The sequence below is a fragment of the Bos javanicus genome, chromosome 4 (assembly GCF_032452875.1).
Source record: "Bos javanicus breed banteng chromosome 4, ARS-OSU_banteng_1.0, whole genome shotgun sequence".
Lineage (NCBI taxonomy): Eukaryota > Metazoa > Chordata > Mammalia > Artiodactyla > Bovidae > Bos > Bos javanicus.
The window spans coordinates 25,618,567-25,641,529 of NC_083871.1; the positions used below are offsets into that span (position 1 = coordinate 25,618,567).

Genomic DNA, 22,963 nt, shown 5'->3' on the forward strand with positions numbered 1-22,963 from the left:
CACATGGTTTTTGGCATTCACAGTCTCTATTGGAGAGGCAGGATCCTGAAATGGATAAAAACAAAGATTATGGAGTCAGGCTGAGTTGGAATCCCAGTTCTGTCTCTTCCAACTAGATGATCCTGGGCATGTCGTAAACCTATTAGGGCTGTCAGTTTAGCCAATATAAATGTAGAATACCAGTTACATGTGCATTTCAGAGAAACAAATGAATATAAGTCTTTTAGCATAAATATACCCCACATCACATTGGGACATTTGTTGTTTCTCTGAAATGCACATGTAACTGTGGATCCTGTATTTTATCTGGCAAACCTATTGCCTACATATAACAGTACTACCTGTTTCACAGGGTCATTGTGAAGATTAAGTGAGTTAGTTGAGAGTAGGGAAGGGTCTGATACACAGTAAACAATCAGCATTAGTGCAGTTAATATTACTACTGTGATTAAAGGATAATGATTCATTATAGCACTGTACTAAAATGATAGCCCCTATTATACTATAACCACTACCCAATAACCTTCATACTAACTTTACTGGTAAGTAGGAAAACTTCTGCCTTATGTTACAATTTCCTTTCATTCCACTTTAACTTCTCAATGTGGCAGGCAGCAAAGTGAGTCTGTCAGTAATGCCTAACGCGGCTCCCAACTTCTTCTTCAGAGCAAGTCACAGTGCCTGAGGTAGAGCCCAGGTGGAAGACAGAGTATGTGTTCAATTGGATGCTGACAGCACAGGTTTTACTACTGCACCAGTGATGCCTATGTAGAAAAGAGGCTTATCATATTTCTACTTGTACTTAATATTCAGAACTTAGCTACTTTTTAAAGAAAATGTCCTACTTTATCAATGAAGTTAATCACTTTTTCCCTGGTGATTTGAGGAAATCCTTTATTAATAAACATATTTATTTTGATAAATATTAATATGTTTTAGTTCATTAGTGCCATGAATAATAGTTATCTTTGTAATGACCCTGAATCTCTTGGTGGTAAGAGAATAAATAGCTAATAAATTTAAGATTTTAAAAAATAAACTTTTTAGAATGGAGCAAGTATGATAGGCAATTCTGACAAACTTAAGGTCATACTTTGATCCTCTCTATAGACCAGTTTGTTTTACAATAACAATAAATATTTTTTTGTCTTCAAAAGATTGCATCTCTAAGCCTTTCATGATTTTAACAACTGTATACTATTGATCATTAGGATAAGTAGATAACAATAAGAAATGCTTTAAAACAGTAGCAAAAAGGAAATATTGATTTTCTGACAGTGGATAATTAGTGGTCTTCTCAATTCAAGGATAATACATTTTATATCCTCAGAATACTAAGTTATCATTTAATACATCTAGGTACAAAAAATGTTTCACAGTCCAGATGCCAATAAACTGGGTAAATTAGGTTATTTGCCTAAGTCTTTGTTGCGCTTGGAAAATGGAAAGGATCATATCAATGTTTCCTTGAGAAATCATGGAGAACATATACTGTAACAACAGAGTTAATGTATCATTGTCAGCATGAGTCATTGTCATCAATAGTAGTCGAATTTCTTTCTTTTTTTTTAAATTTTTTTTTACTCTAAAATATTGTATTGGTTTTTCCATACATCAACATGAATCCACCACAGGTGTACATGTGTTCCCCATTCTGAACCCCCCTCCCATCTCCCTCCCATCCCATCCTTCTGGGTCATCCCAGTGCACCAGCCCCGAGCATCCTGTATCATGCATCAAACCTGGACTGGTGATTTGTTTCACATATGATATTATACATGTTTCGATGCCATTCTCCCAAATCATCCCACCCTTGCCCTCTCCCATAGAGTCCAAAAGACTGTTCTATACATCTGTGTCTCTTTTGCTGTCTCGCTTACAGGGTTATTGTTACCATCATTCTAAATTCCATATATATGCGTTAGTATACTGTATTGGTATTTTTCTTTCTGACTTACTTCACTCTATATAATAGGCTCCAGTTTCATCCACCTCATTAGAACTGATTCAAATCTATTCTTTTTAATGGCTGAGTAACTGAACTGAACTGAACTGAACTGAATACTCCACTGTGTATATGTACCACAGCTTTCTTATCCATTCATCTGCTGATGGACATCTAGGTTGCTTCCATGTCCTGGCTATTACAAACAGTGCTGTGATGAACATTGGGGTACACATGTCTCTTTCAATTCTGGTTTCCTCAGTGTGTATGCCCAGCAGTGGGATTGCTGGGTCATATGGTAGTTCTATTTCCAGTTTTTTAAGGAATCTCCACACTGTTCTCCATAGTGGCTGTACTAGTTTGCATTCCCACCAACAGTGTAAGAGGGTTCCCTTCTCTCCACACCCTCTCCAGCATTTATTGCTTGTAGATTTTTGGATAGCAGCCATTCTGACTGGTGTGAAATGGTATCTCATTGTGGTTTTGATTTGCATTTCTCTGATAATGAGTGATGTTGAACATCGTTTCATGTGTTTGTTAGCCATCTGTATGTCTTCTTTAGAGAAATGTCTGTTTAGTTCTTTGGCCCATTTTTTGATTGGGTCATTTATTTTTCTGGAATTGAGCTGCAGGAGTTGCTTGTATATTTTTGAGATTAATTCTTAGTCAATTGCTTCATCTGCTATTATTTTCTCCCATTCTGAAGGCTGTCTTTTCACCTTGCTTGTAGTTTCCTTTGTTGTACAGAAGCTTTTAATTTTAATTAGGTCCCATTTGTTTATTTTTGCTTTTATTTCCAATATTCTGGGAGGTGGGTCATAGAGGATCCTGCTGTGATTTATGTTGGAGAGTGTTTTGCCTATGTTCTCCTCTAAGAGTTTTATAGTTTCTAGTCTTATGTTTAGATCTTTAATCCATTTTGAGTTTATTTTTGTGTATGGTGTTAAAAAGTGTTCTAGTTTCATTCTTTTACAAGTGGTTGACCAGTTTTCCCAGCACCACTTGTTAAAGACATTGTCTTTTCTCCATTGTATATTCTTGCCTCCTTTGTCAAAGATAAGGTGTCCATAGGTGCGTGGATTATCTCTGGACTTTCTACTTTGTTTCATTGATCTATATTTCTGTCTTTGTGCCAGTACCATACTGTCTTGATGACTGTGGCTTTGTAGTAGAGCCTGAAATCAGGCAGATTTATTCCTCCAGTTCCATTCTTCTTTTTCAACATTTCTTTTGGCTATTCGAGGTTTTTTGTATTTCCATACAAATTGTGAAATTATTTGTTTTAGCTCTGTGAAAAATACCATTGGTAGCTTGATAGGGATTGCATTGAATCTATAGATTGCTTTGGGTAGTATACTCATTTTCACTATATTGATTCTTCTGATCCATGAACGCGGTATGTTTCTCCATCTATTAGTGTCCTCTTTGATTTCTTTCACCAGTGTTTTATAGTTTTCTATATATAGGTCTTTTGTTTCTTTAGGTAGATATATTCCTTTTTTTTTTTTTTTTTAGGTAGATATATTCCTAAATATTTTATTTTTTTCATTGCAATGGTGAATGGAATTGTTTCCTTAATTTCTCTTTCTATTTTATCATTATTAGTGTATAGGAATGCAAGGGATTTCTGTGTGTTGATTTTATATCCTGCAACTTTATTACATTCATTGATTAGCTCTAGTGATTTTCTGGTGGAGTCTTTAGGGTTTTCTATGTAGAGGATCATGTCATCTGCACACAGTGAGAGTTTTACTTCTTCTTTTCCAATTTGGATTCCTTTTATTTCTTTTTCTGCTCTGATTGCTGTGGCCAAAACTTCCAAAACTATGTTGAATAGTAGTGGTGAGAGCGGGCACCTTTGTCTTGTTCCTGACTTTAGGGGAAATGCTTTCAATTTTTGACCATTGAGGATAATGTTTGCTGTGGGTTGGTCATATATCAGATCAGATCAGTCGCTCAGTCGTGTCTGACCCTGTCCATCGACTCAGTGATGCCATCCAGCCATATGTTCCTTCTATGCCTGCCTTCTGGAGAGTTTTTATCATAAATGGATGTTGAATTGTGTCAAAGGCTTTCTCTGCATCTATTGAGATAATCATATGGCTTTTATTTTTCAATTTGTTAATATGGTGTATTACATTGATTGATTTGTGGATATTGAAGAATCCTTGCATCCCTGGGATAAACCCCACTTGGTCATGATGTATGATCTTTTTAATGTGTTGTTGGATTCTGATTGCTAGAATTGTGTTAAGGATTTTTGCATCTATGTTCATCAGTGATATTGGCCTGTAGTTTTCTTTTTTTGTGGCATCTTTGTCAGGTTTTGGTATTAGGGTGATGGTGGCCTCATAGAATGAGTTTGGAAGTTTACCTTCCTCTGCAATTTTCTGGAAGAGTCTGAGTAGGCTAGGTGTTAGCTCTTCTCTAAATTTTTGGTAGAATTCAGCTGTGAAGCCATCTGGACCTGGGCTTTTGTTTGCTGGAAGATTTCTGATTACAGTTTCAATTTCCATGCTTGTGATGGGTCTGTTAAAATTTTCTATTTCTTCCTGGTTTGGTTCAGTTTTGGAAAGTTGTACTTTTCTAAGGATTTGTCCATTTATTCCAAGTTGTCCATTTTATTGGCCTATAATTGCTGATAGTAGTCTCTTATTTTCCTTTGTATTTCTGTGTTGTCTGTTGTGATCTCTCCATTTTCATTTCTAATTTTATTGATTTGATTTTTCTCCCTTTGTTTCTTGATGAGTCTGGATAATGGTTTGTCAATTGCATTTATCTTGTCAAAGAACGAGCTTTTGGCTTTGTTGATTTTTGCTATAGTCTCTTTTGTTTCTTTTGCATTTATTTCTGCCCTAATTTTTAAGATTTCTTTCCTTCTACTAACCCTGGGATTCTTCATTTCTTCCTTTTCTAGTTGCTTTAGGTGTAGAGTTAGGTTATTTGACTTTTTTCTTGTTTCTTGGGTATGCCTGTATTGCTATGAACCTTCCCCTTAGCACTGCTTTTACAGTGTCCCACAGGTTTTGGGTTGTTGTGTTTTCATTTTCATTCATTTCTATGCAAATTTTGATTTCTTTCTTGATTTCTTCTGTGATTTGTTGGTTATTCATCAGCGTGTTGTTCAGCCTCCATATGTTGGAATTTTTAATAGCTTTTCTCCTGTAATTGAGATCTAATCTTACTGCATTATGGTCAGAAAAATGCTTGGGATGATTTCAAGTTTTTTGAATTTACCAAGCCTAGATTTATGGCCCAGGATGTGATCTATCCTGGAGAAGGTTCCATGTGCGCTTGAGAAAAAGGTGAAATTCATTGTTTTGGGGTTAAATGTCCTATTGAAATCAATTAGGTCTAACTGGTCTATTGTATCATTTAAAGTTTGTGTTTCCTTGTCAATTTTCTGTTTAGTTGATCTATCCATAGGTGTGGGTGGAGCATTAAAGTCTCCCACTATTATTGTGTTATTGTTAATTTCCCCTTTCATACTTGTTAGCATTTGTCTTACATATTGCAGTGCTCCTATGTTGGGTGCATAATATTTATAATTGTTATGTCTTCTTCTTGGATTGATCCTTTGATCATTATGTAGTGTCCTTCTTTGTCTCTTTTCACAGACTTTGTTTTAAAGTCTATTTTATCTGATATGAGTATTGCTACTCCTGCTTTCTTTTGGTCTCTATTTGCATCAAATATCTTTTCCCAGCCTTTCACTTTCAGTCTGTATGTGTCCCTTGTTTTGAGGTGGGTCTCTTGTAGACAATATATATAGGGATATTATTTTTGTATCCATTCAGCCAGTCTTTTAGTTGGGGCATTCAACCCATTTATGTTTAAGGTAATTATTGATAAGTATGATCCCGTTGCCATTTTCTTTATTATTTTGGGTTCAAGCTTATACACCCTTTTTGTGTTTCCTATCTAGAGAAGATCCTTCAGCATTTGTTGGAGAGCTGATTTGGTGGTGCTGAATTCTCTCAGCTTTTGCTTGTCTGTAAAACCTTTGATTTCTCCTTCATATTTGAATGAGATCCTTGCTGGATACAGTAATCTGGGCTGTAGGTTATTTTCTTTCATCACTTTAAGTATGTCCTGCCATTCTCTCCTGGCCTGAAGAGTTTCTATTGAAAGATCAGCTGTTATCCTTATGGGAATCCCCTTGTGTGTTATTTGTTGTTTTTCCCTTGCTGCTTTTTATCTTTGTTCTTTGTGTTTGATCTTTGTTAATTTGATTAATATGTGCCTTGTGGTGTTTTGCCTTGGGTTTATCTTATTTGGGATTCTCTGGGTTTCTTGGACTTGGGTGATTATTTCCTTCCCCATTTAAGGGAAGTTTTCAACTATTATCTCCTCAAGTATTTTCTCATGGTCTTTCTTTTTGTCTTCTTCTTCTGGGACTCCTATGATTCGAATGTTAGGGTGTTTAACATTGTCCCAGAGGTCTCTGAGATTGTCCTCATTTATTTTTACTTGTTTTTCTTTTTTCCTCTCTGATTCATTTATTTCTACCATTCTATCGTCTACCTCACTAATCCTATCTTCTGCCTCCCTTATTCTACTATTTGTTCCCTCCAGAGTGTTTTTGATCTCAATTATTGCATTATTCATTATATATTGACTCTTTTTTATTTCCTCTAGGTCCTTGTTAAACCTTTCTTGCATCTTGTCAATCCTTGTCTCCAGATTATTTATCTGTGATTCCATTTTGATTTCAAGATTTTGGATCATTTTCACTATCATTATTCTGAATTCTTTATCAAGTAGATTTCCTATCTCTTCCTCTTTTGTTTGGTTTGGTGGGCATTTACCCTGTTCCTTTACCTGCTGGGTATTCCTCTGTCTCTTCATCTTGTTTATATTTCTGTGTTTGGGGTGGCCTTTCTGTATTCTGGCAGTTTGTGGAGTTCTCTTTATTGTGGAGTTTCCTTGCTGTGGGTGGGGTTTTATGGGTGGCTTGTCAAGGTTTCCTGGTTAGGGAAGCTTATGTCGGTGTTCTGGTGGGTGGAGCTGGATTTCTTCTCTCTGGAGTGCAATGAAGTGTCCAGTAATGAGTTATGAGATGTCAATGGTTTTGGAGTGACTTTGGGCAGCCTGTATATTGAAGCTGAGGGCTGTGTTCCTGTGTTGCTGGAGAATTTGCATGGTATGTCTTGCTCTGGAACTTGTTGGCCCTTGGATTCAGTGTAGGTATGGAGATGTTTGATGAGCTCCTGTCAATTAATGTTCCCTGGAGTCAGGAGTTCTCTGGTGTTCTCAGAATTTGGACTTAAGCCTCCTGCTTCTGGTTTTCAGTCTTATTTTTACAGTAGCCTCAAGGCTTCTCCATCTATACAGCACCATTGATAAAACCTCTAAGTTAAAGATGAAAAGTTTCTCCACAGTGAGGGACACCCAGAGAGGTTCACAGAGCTACATGGAGAAGAGAAGAGGGAGGCGGGAGATAGAGGTGACCAGGATGAGATGAGGTGGAATCAAAAGAGAAGAGAGCAAGCTAGCCAGTAATCACTTCCTTATGTGCGCTCCACAGTTTAGACCACTCAGAGATGTTCACGGAGTTATACGGAGAAGAGAAGAGGGAGGAAGGAGACAGAGGTGGCCAGGAGGATAAAGGGGGGAATCAAAATGAGGGAGACAGATCCAGCCAGTAATCAGTTCCCTAAGTGTTCTCCACAGTCTGGAACACACAAAGAGATTCACAGAGTTGGGTAGAGAAGAGAAGGGGGAGGGAGCATATAGAGGCGACCTGGTGGAGAAAAAGGAGAGTCCAAAGGGGGAGAGAGCGGTCAAGCCAGTAATCTTGTTCCCAGTAAAAATGGGTACTGAAGATTGGGTTCTTAAAGGTACAAAATTGATAACAAATACCAAAAAGTAAAGATTAAAAGTCTAGAGTAGAAGTTGGATTTTCAAAAATACAATATTAACAAAAAAGAAAAAAAATCACAAAAATTATTAAAAAAAAAAATATATATATATATATATGAAGTTTGCTTTAAAAATAGGGTCTCTTTTTTTTTTTTTTGCAAAGTAATAGTAGGTTATAAAAATGAAAATTATAGGCATAATAAAGGACTTAAAATTAAAAAAAATTTTTTTTAATTAAAGAATACTAGTAAAAATAGTAAAAATATATCCAGGACTTTCTCTAGTGGTGTTGTGGGCAGTGTGGAGTCAGTTCATTTTCGGATATTTCCTTGATCCGGCTTATATTTCTCAAGATCTATAGGCCCCTTCCTATGCAGTCGGTACTAAATACAGGGTTTTAATCTGTTGCACCTGTCACTTCCAAGGAGGTTCCCTCTGTTTTAGCTGCTTCTGTTTACTGGTCTCTTCAGTGTCTAATTTCCACCCTGACACAAGGGGGCGGTGGTGGACACTTTTTTAGGCTCACAAAGACACCCCACTCCAGTACCCTTGAAAATCCCATGGACGAAGGAGCCTGGTAGGCTGCAGACCATGGGGTCACGAAGAGTCGGACACGACAGAGCGACTTCACTTTCACTTTTCCCTTTCACGCATTGGAGAAGGAAATGGCAACTCACTCCAGTGTTCTTGCCTGGAGAATCCCAGGGACGGGGGAGCCTGGTGGGCCGCCCTCTATGGGGTCCCACAGAGTCGGACATGACTGAAGCGACTTAGCAGCAGCAGCAGCAGTTCAGTTGCGCTGTGGGGAGGGAGGGACCCTGCAAACAAATAACACTGGCGTGTGTTTGCAGTGTCTCAGCCACACTGGGCCTGCCCCCGCTCATGGCGCATGTGCCCTCCCTGCCCCCACTGTTCAGGCCCTAGGTTGCTCTACCAGGAACCCTCCGAGGCCGGCCCTGGGCTGCGTGCACCTCCCAGGTCTAAGCTGCTCACTTTCAGGTACTCGGGTAGTCCTCAGAGGCGCAGACTGGGTTGGGCCTGTGTTTTGTGCCCTTCCCAGATCCGAGCAGCTCAGGTGACCAGATGTTTGGCAAGCACAGTTGCTGTGACTTAGTGCCTCCCCTGTCCCTGCCAATTGGTTTTCTGGGTGTACAATGGGCGCACCTTCTCAGGTGGATGCTGACCGTCCAGAATCCCAAGAAGTCTTGGTTAGCGACGAAACCTGCTTACAGTTTGGTAGATAATGCCTCTCTGGGGCTGCGATTGCCCCCTTCTGGCTCTGGCTGCCCTCGCCTGCCTGTCTCCGGTGGGGGATGGGCCGGACTGCAGCTGGCTAGCTCTGCTCAGTCTTTTTTTCTGTGGGAGGGCCTGACGGTGTCTTGCTGATGGAGTGGGGTGCCATTGCCTTCTTAGGTTAGGGCTTTTCGCATGGTAGCTATCCCACAGTCTGGTTTGCTAGCCCAAGTTAGTTCCTTCAGATTGCCCTTGGGGCATTCAGGCCCTGTCCTTACTCTAAGCAAAGCAGCCCACGCCTCCCTGCCCAGCCCCAGCTTGCTAGTGGCGGATGCAGGCGTCTGCGCTGCTTCTCCGCTGGGGAGTTACCATTGGGCAGGTAATCTGTGGGTTTTAATTATTTATTTATTTTTCCTCCCAACTATGTTGCCCTCTGTGGTTCCAAGGCTCACCACAGACTCATCAGTGAGAGTGTTTCCTGGTAGAAACTTCTCTCTTTTTTAAGACTCCCTTCCCAGGAGCTCTGTCCCTACCTCTTTTGTCTCTCTTTTTGTCTTTTATACTTTTTCCTACCTCCTTTCGAAGACAATAGGCTGCTTTTCTGGGTGCCTGATGTCCTCTGCCAGCATTCAGAAGTTGTTTTGTGGAATTTACTCAGTGCTGAAATGTTCTTTTGATGAATTTGTGGGGGAGAAAGTGGTCTCCCCGTCCTATTCCTCTGCCATCTTAGGACCGCCTCCAGTAGTAGAGTTTGTATCATTGTCTTCCACTGCTGCTGCTGCTGCTAAGTCACTTCAGTCGTATCCAACTCTGTGCGACCTCATAGACGGCAGCCCATCAGGCTCCCCTGTCCCTAGGATTCCACTAGCCTCACTTTAAAATGTAATAACCTGTTATTAATTTAGGACAAATTTATATGCAAAATAAACCGTTCTGACTTAAGCTAAATTCTCCTCAAAAGTGAGCCATTTTATTATATTATCTATAGCAGAGTGTAAGTACAACTATTACAAGAAAATTAATTTGACAGTGATGTGACAAAGTTGATATTTTATAGCATTAATATATGAAAATAACTTTTCTGGGAATCCTTGTAGAAACACTCTAAATGGGGCTTGAGTTTCTCTGCTACCATGTAGTGGCTGCTTTATTTTTCACAGAAAAAAAAGTGGAGCTGACGTACCAGCCTTGTTGTCCAGTGCAATAAGTGTGTCAGTGTCCAAAATTAGCTGCACATCTTCAGTGAAAGAGGAGAATGCATTATGTATACGAATATATTACAAGTTGCTTTGAAAGAACCCAGAATATTTTGTTGTGTCAGGGAAGTTCTTGAAGACTAATGGCACCTGTCAAAAGGACAAGGTGGTCTACTTGAAAAGCCTTCTGTTTGGGATAACCTGAGAATAATTTTTTTTTAATTGATAAAAGATTAAGAAAAACTCTTCAAATCTGAGAAGGATGAAGATGAGAAGGAATGAGAGAAAGAAAGGGGAGAAGCAGATCTTTTTTTTACCAAGTACCAGCTAATAAATGTAAAAAGAATGAGAGGATTAGAAACATTACCATTTCATAATCCCAAACATACTGATTCAGGTCAATATTATTAATCAAAGCTAAAGCCATTGAATAAATAGTTATTGAGAACTACCAATCTGTTCTCTGCAGGTTGGCAGTTACCAGAGGGGAGAGGGATTTGGAGGTAGGGCATGAAACAGGTGAACTTGATCAAGAGGTACAAACTTGTTGGGCATGGAATGTATGAGAATACAGTTAATAATATTGTATTAACTTTGTATGGTTTAAGCAACTGGATTTCATCTGGTGATCATTTTGCAGTATGTCCAGTGTCAAATCACTCAGAATTTTGCCCCAGATATTGCTTTTCAATGATAAAATATGTAAATACTTTCACAATGAAGAGAACTGGAAAATACAGCCTTAGCCAAATCACTGAACTTAGCTTCACCAATAGGGTGAACAGGTGGCTCAGTGGTAAAGAATCTGCCTGCCAATGCAGGAGACATAAGAGATCCCTGGGTCAGGAAGATCCCTTGGAGGTGGGCATGACAGCCCACTCCAGTATTCTTACCTGGAGACTCCCTTGAAGAAAGGAGCCTGTAGGGCTACAGTCCATGGGGTTGCAAAGTGTTAATCACGACTTGGTGACTGAGCACACACACACAACCTTCACAAAGAGTGGGACAAAGTGGCATCATTTTGCCTCCTAATGTGTAGTAATTACCACTGTTGTAGTTAAAAAATGATCTACCTTAAATTTAATCATGAGGTAGCAATCAGACCAATCAAGAATGTGAGAAATTCTATCAGACAACTGTCCTGGACTCTTCAGAAAGTAAACGTTTGAAGGCAATAAAGGAGAGAAGGTGACTATTTTTAATTTAGGAAGACTAATGAATTATACAGAGTATATCATGCAAAGTACTGTGCTGAATGAACCACAGGCTGGAATTAAGATTGCTGGGAGAAATATCAACAACTTCAGATATGCAGATGATACCATTCTAATGGCAGAAAATGAAGAGGAACTAAAGAACCTCTTATGAGGGTGAAAGAGGAGAGTGAAATATCTGGCTTAAAACTCAACATTCAAAAAACTAAAATCATGACATCCAGTGCCATCACTTCATGGCAAATAGATGGGGAAAAAGTGAAAAGAGTGACAGATTTTATTTTCTTGGGCTCCAAAATCACTGCAGATGGTGACTGTAGCCATGAACTTAAAAGACACTTGCTCCATGGAAGAAAAGTTATGACCAAGTTAGATAGCATATTAAAAAGCAAGAGATGGCTTTGCCAAAAAAAGGTCTGTATAGTGAAAGCTATAGTTTATCTAGTAGTCATGTATGGATGTGAGAGTTGGATGATAAAGAAGGCTGAGTGCCAAAGAATTGATGCCTTCATATTGTGAGACTCATGAGAGTCACCTGGACTTCCCTGAATATTCACTGGAAGGAGATCAAACCAGTCAATCCTAAAGGAAATCAACCCTGAATATTCATTGGAAAGACTGATACTGAAGCTGAAGCTCCAATACTTTGGCCACCTGATGGGAAAAGCCAACTTGTTGGAAAAGACCCTGATGCTGGGAAAGATTGAGGGCAGGAGGAAAAGGGGTGGAGGCAGAAGATGAGATAATTGGATGGCATCACCAACTCAATGGCCATGAATCTGAGCAGACTCTGGGAGATAGTGAAGGACAGGGAAGCCTGGCATGCTGCAGTCCATGGGATCACAAAGAGTCAGACACAACTTAGCAACTAAACAACAAACAATGGGTTATACCAACTGAAAATGGGTTATACCAGTGCATCAATGTTGATGCATTTCTGGGTTTAAACAAGCAAAATATCTATAAAAGAAATGTAGGGACAACAGGAACAATTTGAATATGAATAGCAGTGTATTAGATGATATCATTGAATTCAATTTTAATTTTCTTAGGTTTGATATTGGTATGGTAGTTAAGCAGGAGACTGTCCTTATTTGAGGGATGTGTGCGCTGAAGTATTTATGAATCAGAGCCCTGGAGTCATGTCTGCAACTTATTTTCAAAAGATTCACCAAGAAACTTATCAACTAGCAAATAGGTAAATTGTGTCTACAGATAAGAGAGTGAACATAAATGTAGCAAAATATTAAAAATTATGGACTTCTCTGGTGACTCAGTGGTAAAGAATCCCATGGACAGAGAAGCCTGGTGGGCTACAGTCCATGAGATCACAAGTGTTGGACATGACTGAAGTGACTTAGCACAGACACATATGATAATCAACGATGGGAGAATAAAACACTTCACTCACTCTCTGCCTCTTTGAGTCCTGCAGTTTCCATGTCTTAAATCCAGTTTGGCCAAGATCTGGACAACCTCAAACTAAAGACCATGTAGGCAGCGTTGAAGCAGGAGCTGATGCTGTTTCCCATATTGACCTTAAGTCTGGTGTCTTCTGCTCTTACTTTTGTTCCTCTGGCCTCTCCTCAGTGAAGTCTTTTAAAATAGAACAGTCTTTCGGACTCATGGGAGAGGGAGAGGGTGGGGTGATTTGGGAGAATGGCATTGAAACATGTATAATACCATATATGAAACGAGTTGCCAGTCCAGGTTCAATGCACGATACTGGATGCTTAGGGCTGGTGCACTGGGACGACCCAGAGGGATGGTACGGGGAGGGAGGAGGGTTCAAGATGGGGAACATGTGTATACCTGTGGCAAATTCATGTTGATCTATGGCAAAACCAATACAATATTGTAAAGTTAAAAAATAAAATAAAATATATAAAAAAAATAAAATGAAAGTCCCAATAAATTCAGTCATAATGAGGTATAAATTCTACTAATGTGATAAATTTCCTCCTTTTAGTATTTGCTTTAACTGGCTAACAAAAATCTTAATCCAAGAATGAAGTTTTAAAGGTGGAATGTAGGAAATTAGCCTGTATAAACGTGCCAATAATTTTGAAAGGACAGAAAGCGGCCTTTTCTATTCTCCCCATGTCATACTATATAAGCAACTTTAGACATGAATAAATTAATTGTTGCTAATACTCACTTTCTCTTTTCCTTTCTAGGGAGCTGACAGAGGTCATTGATCTTTCTAGGTTTAAAAAATTAAAATACTTATGGCTACATCATAACAAGGTAGTGTGATATTTGATTTTTACATGGTTGTATGATTAAACTACAATCTTAATTTCATGTTTTAATAGAACTGGTCATTAAAAGTATTAATATTTTATACTCCTAATTTTAATATAGGTAAGAAACTATATGTATATACAAAGTGGTATAGGGCCAGTGGTAGAGAATGTGCCTGCCAACACTGAAGACTTAAGAAATGTGGGTTTGATCCCTGGGCTGGGAAGATCCCCTGGAGGAGGGCATGGCTACCACTCCAGTATTCTTGGCTGGAAAATCCTCATGGACATAGGAGCCTGGCGGGCTACCGTCCCCAGGGTCGCAAACAGCCAGAAACAATTGAGGCGACTTTGCACACATGCATATTGAATAGGTCAATTTGTGAGATGTTGTCAGATGGGAGCTTTACTTTTTCCTCCCATGTTCTTTCAAAATTGTTCAATGTAAGCTGTTGCTTCCCAGTTTCCTGGAAGAAAACTTGTGCAGTCTCATGACTTTTTTTCTCTCTCTCTCTTTTGTAGTCCAGGAGCTGTCAGTCCATTTTAAGCTACAGTCTTAGGCTCAGTTCAGAAATGAGAATGTGGAGATGAATATGAGACACATCCCCCATCTCTCCTCTCTTATTCAGCTAGGGCTCACTGCGGATGGCCATCTGCCTTCTTCATTAGCAAGGGGATGTGGTTGGTTGTTTTCTGGCCTTGCATCTCTACCCCAGCCTTCACAAGTTAGTGTGGAATGGAGAAGTGCGGAGGCAGTGGAAAAGCCAAGGAAAAGCAAAGTTCTTTTTCGGTTTGCACCCACTGGTATTAACAATGTTCAGAGTTTATTTTTTTCTCCCATTGGGTTATTCAGAAACCCCCTCTGCTAGGTTTCTTCAACTCTGATTCCTCTTTGCTGGCCACTCCAGACCTCCCCTAACCTTGTATCCCAGTCGTTCTTACATCTGAGCATCTCCTCGCCTTGGCAAACTGCCCTCTTGGGCAGGATCCTTTGTAAAATGCCCTAGATCAACATTTCTCCAAAGGTCCTGCATGCATTCCCCAGAACTCACACACATTGTCCTGCCATGTGAGGGACTGATTACCTCCCAAGCTGATCTTGCTTCTTCAGGAAGTGCCATGCACTAAGCCATCATGTCACCAGCTGCCAGGAATGCTCATCAAGGTCACTGAATGTGGCCCTTGAAGCTGCTCTTAGAGGCCAGGGTTAGTTGGCAGAGTCTTCCCACCGCTTCCTCCATAGTGGGGCCTGACTGGAGCTCCAAGCTCTCTTCAAGTCAAAGAGCAGGACTGAACTAAAATTCAAGCCAAAACAATTACTATAGTTAGCTAGTCAGTCATTCTCAACTTTCTGAAGTGTGACTTTCCAACAGCTTGTATTTTGTTCATTATAAATTGATGATCCAGTCTTAGCATTCTAAATTTAAACTTTCAAACACCAGCTGATTGAAAAATAACAATTTGAGTTTTCGGTAGTGGTCCGCTTGTCAAGCAATAGTCCAGATTTACAGCACTGAATCTTTAAGCAGCCATGTTTATGAAAGTATTTCAGTATTACATTGCAATTTGTCTGTTTTTTTAACCAATTAAGTGGAAAATGGAAAAAAGTTATTCTAGTATTAAGTGCAAGCATAAGTTGCATAAGCTTGAAATAATTTCTAGGAGAACAAGCACAAATACCTTCAAGGCCCAGGCAGCTAACAACTGAAATGGAAAGTGCACAAACTACTTAAGGGCATACAGGTTCAAAACTCTTTTAAACAGTCTGCCAAAAATTATCCTGGGTCACAGTGTGTGACCTCCAATTAGAAAAAGATGGAACTCATCAAGCATGGCAAAAGTGACTAATCTTTGTTTTTCATGTGTGTTCGTTGTGGTGTTCAGTGTTCAGCTTTGAAGGAAAGAACATGTACAAATGTTGGCAGTATGTCTAAAGGGAGAGGTGTGATTAGCGATTTTTAATATTTTTTTGGCTTTCTTGTAGTGGACACCGTCCCACCTTCCGGCAGTCACTGAATTTTCATACAGTTAACTTACAGATGCATTATATACATAGGAAAGGATTGCACACACTGTCAACTATTGTACTTTGGGTTTGAAGGGGGACTGGTGGAGAAAGGGTGCGACAAAAGGGCTAAATTCTCTTCTAGTGTTCGGTTATTTATGTTTAACAAACTATATTCTTTCCCAAATAGCCATCACTTAACTTTGTTCTTTAAAAATAGATTTATTTAGATTGTTAGATGGCATCATCACCAAGTCAATGGGCACGAATTTGAGCAAACTTTGGGAGATATTGAAGGACAGGGAAGCCTGGAGTGCTGCAGTCCATGGGGTCACAAAGAGTAAGACATGACTTAGCAATTGAACAACAATTCCATATAATCCTGAAAAGATATCATATTCAAATAAATTTTAAGTGGTCATGAGATGAGTGAATAAGCCAATGTGAATTTTTGGGTTGATCAATAGTTGACTGGTTGCTAAGTTGTCAGAGTATTCACACTCCATGAAAAACTGAAGTCTTATTCAGCATCTAAAACTCTAATGGGCATATTAGCTATGATGGTACTTCATCAAAATTCCTATGGAAAAAATGTGAGTATTAGTTTTCTTTACAATCTAGGTTACACTGGGTGAACTACTATCAGGAAGTTACTATGCCAGTATAGAAATGATATGGAGAATCTTGGTGAGAAACATCAACAGTGACAAATGAACATAAATATTTAGAATTATAATGTTTTGCTAACAATGGTTTGAATCCGTGACCAGCATTGTTCTTACATTATTGTAGAACATAAATAAATGTCCTTAGATTTATTTCCTACCCTCTGTTTAGGAAAAACTAAGGCATAAAATGAACACATCTTTTTTGTTTATTCATTTATTCAATCAACAACTTTGTGGAGGCAAATGTACTGATCATTTTATGGGTTGTCTATTGATTATCCATTATCTTCCTTTACCTGGATAGCAGAATCTGAGTTTGTGTTTTAGTACACACTTGTTGTTACTCAGGTAGGTGGTCCCATTCCCACTTCCAAAGCGTGGAGCCTGAACTGTTTAAACCAGTCAGGATAACCCCATCCTCCTTGTGAGTGGCTAGTCAATGAATGGGCTCATAATCCAATTGTTGCAATAGAGACAGTGGAGGTAGCTCCTGGGAGACTTCTGTGAAAGGTTTCCTTATTCCTCAAAGCACACTCGAAGAGAGGTCCGCTGTTTCCTCTGGACATTTTCTGGCCTGACTTATAAGCCAGAAACCATCCTTCCAACTTGTGGATATATCCAACATTTTGAGAAAAGCAGAGCTCAGAGAATCATTGAGATTTGGGGCTCTTAAAACTTCTGGACTCCTAGATATGTGAGATAATGAGTATTTGAATTTATGTGCCAGTTTGAGTTGAGCTTAGAGATTACTTATAGTCAAAAGCATGCTATCTAATATGGTTTATTCTGTACTTGTTTTAGGCCACTGATAGACTATAACAATGACTATGACGGTACCTGCCCTAGAGATAGAATTGGGGATTGGCTATACTCCTGGTGAGGGCGTTGTGGTTGCAAACTACCTGGAATGGAATGAGAGAAAGCAGTGGTTTGGGGAGACAATGAATGAGTGTGGTTTGGTGTGTTTGGAGCCGAACATGCTTAAAGGGTGCACACTTCTCCCCATTATTATGCAATGGGTGATAAAACTGGAGCTTCTAGTCTGACCTTGAACCAACAAATTAAATAGGTACAAATTGTTTCTAAGGATTTGCAATGTCCCAACTCTCCTAGGTTTGTTCACGCTATCCTGCTTCCTCCTTCATTATGCTCTCTAGGGCTTGCTTTCTCCTTGTATTGTGTAGATATTCACTAGTTCTGTAGCAACTCTCTTTCTGAGTCATCTTTCTCTCATCTCCACTGATGTAGTTAGTGAGAGGCAGCTGCTCTTAGGTGTTTATAAACTGAAGCCTTCAAAACACTCTCTTGTCTCATCTTCCAGTGAGCCTGACTGAGGGAATTTTAGGTCACAGTTCATCTTTTCTAGCTTTCCTAAGAATCTGGGTCTGCTCAGAAGAGTGATCTAAGTAATTTGCATGTTGTACTACAGTTCAAAATGGTCTGTATACATTTGATCTATTTGTGTTTTGGCTCATTTCCTTGAAAGTTTTTTTTTAAACAGATGTTTAATAATGAGTGTATTATAGTACCACAATGCTAGTGTCTTTCTGTTTCTGGAAGATCTAGCAGTACTTGGGTATATTCTATTTATCACAGATTACAGTAAGCATTTGATGAGAAACCTGTATATAATGCCTCACCAAGCAACTATCCAAAATACAATCTGAGTTTCCACCGCGTAGCAAAAACTGAATAGTTGACAACTCTTACTAAGTAAATTTAAATAAAAATACATCTTCTGACAAAGTCATACTTCATCATCTAAAAAGTAATGAAAATATTTATAACAACATTTTCCACACTAAAATAAGCAAAATCATTTCAAGAAAGAGTGAGCTCATTCTTCTGTACCATAAAGATACGTTGTTTTTCCCTATCTCCCAGACAGGCAGCACATTCTGCAAATTTGGTAAAGGGCACGCACGTGTGTATTTTAGGAAGGCATATTGATGTACAAAACTAGCAAGTCACAATTTGAAAATTAAAATAATTATTTGTAACGTACAGTTTTAAATATTTGTAAAGAACTCTTTGAGCAGCAATGCTTTTTTTTTTTTTCAGGTAGTTTTCACAACATGCTTTGCCTCATGAAAGTTTAGTTGATTCCTTTAATCAGGTTTAGGTATATATACATTTATCTATTCATTTATACATGCCATACTTTGTTCCAAAAAACTATTTAGAGCACTACAAACCCTGTGGTAGAGTGTATGATAAATTAATGAATAAAATGAACTAGCATACATTCCTTATAATTTGGGCTCTTAGGTGTTTCTGTTATCTCAGTGTAATATTAATTATCTCTCATGTCAACTTTGTTGAAAGAATATTTTACCAAATATTTAAAACCTCCTCAAAAAAGTAACCTAAATAAGATTTCAGTGCATGGTTGTGAAATTCATATACACTATATATCTAGTTGCTTCCCAGGTGGCTCAGTGGTAAAGAACCTGCCTGCCAGTGCAGAAGATGGGCTCCATACCTAGGCTGGGAAGATCCTCTGGAGAAGGAAACGGCAGCCCACTCCAGTATCCTTGCCTGAAGAATCCCATGGACAGAGGAGCCTGGCAAGCCATTGTCCATAGGCTCGCAAAAGAGTCGGACACGACTAGCAACTAAACAACAACAATATTTATATGATCCAAAAAATGTAACCTATTTGGGGGAAAAAATGTATATAAAAATGTCAAGAACATGGAGTAAAGAGGGAAAAACATGAGAATGAAGATCTATTTGCATTGTACAAAAACAGTTATTTCTCAATATTTTTAAAGTGTAGATTTTATTTCCAAGTATTGTATACATTTTAAACTGATTCAAATGAATGCATCATGTTCACTTATTGGACAGGAACACCATATACATGAACTTAGAAATCCTAAAAGTATACTGAAATTTTTCTTTTTTTTCCTCCTATATAATTCAGTGTATATTATTAAAATTGTTCCCAACTAATACTTAAGAATTTCATGTAAATTTAGGGCTATTGTAATTATAATATCAAACATGTGATAATATACTCCTTTAAATAACACATAATTATAGAATTTTTCAGAATTGTGTCATGTCATTTAATCTCTGGTGTAGGGGTCTTTAAAGCCCCAAGATTTTCAATTCTGATACTACCGACCTTCTGAACTGGATCATTCTTGGTTGTGGGGGTGGTATTGTGCATTTGGGGATATTTAGCAGCATCCCTGGCCTCTACACACTATATATCAGATTTCTCCCCAGAAGCAACAACTAAAAATGTTTCTAGACATTGTCAAATGCTCTCCGGGGTACAAAATTGCTCCTCACTGAGAATCCCTCAAAGACAGAGTGATCTGTGGAAATCTAAGTCAAAACATGTTACTCTTCTACTCAAAATCTCTAATGGTTACCTATTATTTTCAGCTGAGTTCTTTCAGTAGCCTAAAGGCTCTGCACACATAGGCTGCCAGCTTACCTCTCTGACCTCAATACCTCTCCTCTCCCTAACTCACTGACCCAACAGCACTATGCACCCTATTATCTCTGGACCTATATACACTGGCTAGCCTTCAAGTGCTCCTGCATAGATATTCTCATGGCCAACTCCCTTTTCCTCATCAAGAATTTGTTCAGCTATTACCTGCTCTGTGAGGTCTTCCTGACTAGCCCATTTGAAATATAACATTATCTCCCTGTTGGCACCCCCAATCTCCATGCTTAATTTTTTCCCCATACCATTTATCAACTGATTCCATAATACACAATTTACTTATTGTAAGTATTATTTGTTTTCTCTTTCCCTGCTAGAAAAAAAGACAGGGTTTCTGTCTGTTTTTTTTCATAGCTATACCACTGAATTTAACACAGTGCTGGCACACAGTAGCTGCTCCACAAGTATTTGTTGAATGGAAAAATGTGTACATAAACATTCTAATATTTTCTCATAAATATATTTCCATTTTGTCAGTGAATCATGAAAGTCATGTAATGGATCATAAATTATAAGTTTGGGGAGGGTAATGACAATATTTTACTTAATATGATACTTTTTTGTTCCTTCAAAAATAGTTTCTAGGTTTTGTTTTTTTCAGTTTCTGTTTTGTTTTGTTTTTTAAGCATCATAGCTAGGTCTGCCAAGTTGAACTTTTCTTTGCAAAGGTGCTAGCTAAGGTAAACAGAAGTTCACTTAACAGAAGCATACTTTAGCTGAGTTAAGCAGGAAAGTAATATATTGAAATGATACTGGGTGAATATTAGGTAGTTTAGGAATCAAGTGTAGGAAATTCTTAGGATCAAAGAAGCCACGGCCACAGCCATATCACAGAAGTGGCTTCCACACGCACTGTTGACTTGCCAATCAGCAAGAGAAGCCCCCACCCGTGCTGCTGTTTTCCTGTCCCCATTCCTGCTGCCACATTTCCACTGCAGTGGGGAATGAATATTGCTGTCTCCTTCTCTGCCACCACCAGATTTAACACAAAACTGTCTCTACCTCTTTGCATTACTTGTTTCTGATTTTTTTTAATTAATTTTTATTGGAGTATAATTGCTTTACAATGTTGTGTTAGTTTCTACTGTACAGCAAAGTGAATCAGCTATACAGATACATATCTCCCCTCTCTTTTGGATTTCCTTCCTTAGGTCACCACAGAGCACTGAGTAGAGTTCCCTGTGTTAAACAGTGGGTTCTCATTAGTTACCTATTTTATACATAGCAGTGTATGTATGTCAGTCCCAATCTCCCAATTCATCCCACCCCCTTTTTTCCCCCTCCCCGCTTGGTGTCCATACATTTGTCCTCTACATCTGTGTCTCAATTTCTCTTTGCAAATAAGATCATCTGTACCACTTTTTTTAGATTCCACATATATGCATTAATAGGTGAAATTTGCTTTCTTCTTTTTGACTTACTTTACTCTGTCTCTAGGTCCATTCACATCTCTACAAATGACCCTGTTTCTTTCTTTTTATGGCTGAGTAATATTCCATTGTATATCTGTACCACATCTTTATCCATTCCTCTGTTGATGGACATTTAGGTTGCTTCCATGTCCTGGGTATTGTGATTAGTGCTGCAGTGAACACTGGGGTGCATGTGACTTTTGGAATTATGATTTTCTCTGGATTGCATTACTAGTTCCTGATTTAAAGTTTAGAGTGGATGTGTAGGATTGCATCCAGCCTAGTCATGTGTCCACACATTACCTGTCAGGAAATCTAGAAAAGCGAGTATTTTGCCTAATGAGGAGTAAGTCCTAATACCTACCAAAGCTCATTAGATAAAGAATTCCTTGAATTGTGGGGAAGATGATTCAGTGCCAGGAAGCTAAAAAATAATGACTCATCTGTCTTATATTTAATAAGATAATGTTTAGAAAGATGAAAATCCAAAGAATAATACCAATAGTTACATAATAATTCCTGGCAGAGTCTGGAACTCTGGATACTGAAAGGGGAGCTCAGGTATAGTTATAATCCTGTTACTAATAAGCTGATAATATTTAGCAAATATTTGTCTAGAGCTCTGATTCCTCTTACATAATATGCATGTATGCTAAGTCGGCTCAGTCGTCTCCATCTCTTTGTGACCCGATGGACTGTAAGCTTACTAGGGTCCTTGGGATTCTCCAGGCAAGAATACTGGAGTGGGTTGCCATGCCCTCCTCCAGGGGATCTTCCCAACTCAGGGACTGAACCCACTTCTCTTACATCTCCTGCATTGGCAGACGAGTTCTTTACCACTAGCACCACCTAGGAAGCCCCCTTATATAATATACGGGATATTTATTCTTCATAACTAAGGGGTGTCATGATGGAGAAATTTGATGGCATGTGTGAAGTACTGAACAAAGAAGCACATACAGTAAGCATGGAATGAATATTAAGAACCTACTCTTTTTAAAAAAATTGTTTTTAACAGCTATATGTATCACTATTATAATAATTTAAAGAATTAGCTAATTCTATACATTAGCAACATTTCTGCACACTCTGCCCTCATTTGTTAGCCCCCAGATGCAACAACTTTCAGTTTTTTAAGTAATCTTTTGTTGTTTAGCTGCATATCTCAAAGTCACATTCTGGTATTGTTGCCACTTGATTTTTCCCATTTAGACAATAGCTATTGAGTTTCCACAAAAATGAGGATTTAATACTTTGTCTTTCCTGCCTCCACTTCCATACTTTCCATACACAGGCATACTTTCCATTTCCCATTCCCCTGATGTGGCAGTATTGTGATTTTGGTTAAATCAATATTCACTGGGTATGTTATTATGACAACCCATGCTCTTCAGAGTTAAGCCATGTGTTAAGGTCTAGCTACTTTCCCTTTATTGGATTTCCTCTACTTGCCTGGATTTTATTTTCCTTTGATTTGTTAAGTAGTTTTTTGTTCTGGGTTGAATTGTTTCCCTGCCCCAAAATTTATATGTTGAAGTCTTAGACCCCACTGTCTCAGAATGGGACTGTATTTGGATATAGGGCCTTTATGAAAGTGAAAGTCACATAGTCGTGTCTGATTCTGCGATCCCATGGACTGTAGCCCGCCAGGCTCCTCTGTCCATGGAATTCTCCAGGCGAGAGTACTGGAGTGGATTGCCATTTCTTTCTCCAGGCGATCTT

The 22,963-nt window shown here is 38.7% G+C and overlaps 1 protein-coding gene across 4 annotated transcripts in view; it reads left to right on the forward strand.

The window, feature by feature from the left end:
• The window catches only part of LRRC72 (leucine rich repeat containing 72), a 69,883-nt gene that overhangs the window by 17,512 nt on the left and 29,408 nt on the right, over positions 1-22,963 (forward strand). For 3 of the 4 annotated variants that reach the window (XM_061413626.1, XM_061413628.1, XM_061413627.1), the window contains exon 3: positions 13,628-13,697. The exons of the other annotated variant lie outside the window; for it this stretch is intronic. In XM_061413626.1, the coding sequence (XP_061269610.1) occupies positions 13,628-13,697 (70 nt within the window). The remainder of the gene's footprint in view (positions 1-13,627; positions 13,698-22,963) is intronic. 4 annotated transcript variants of the gene reach the window in all.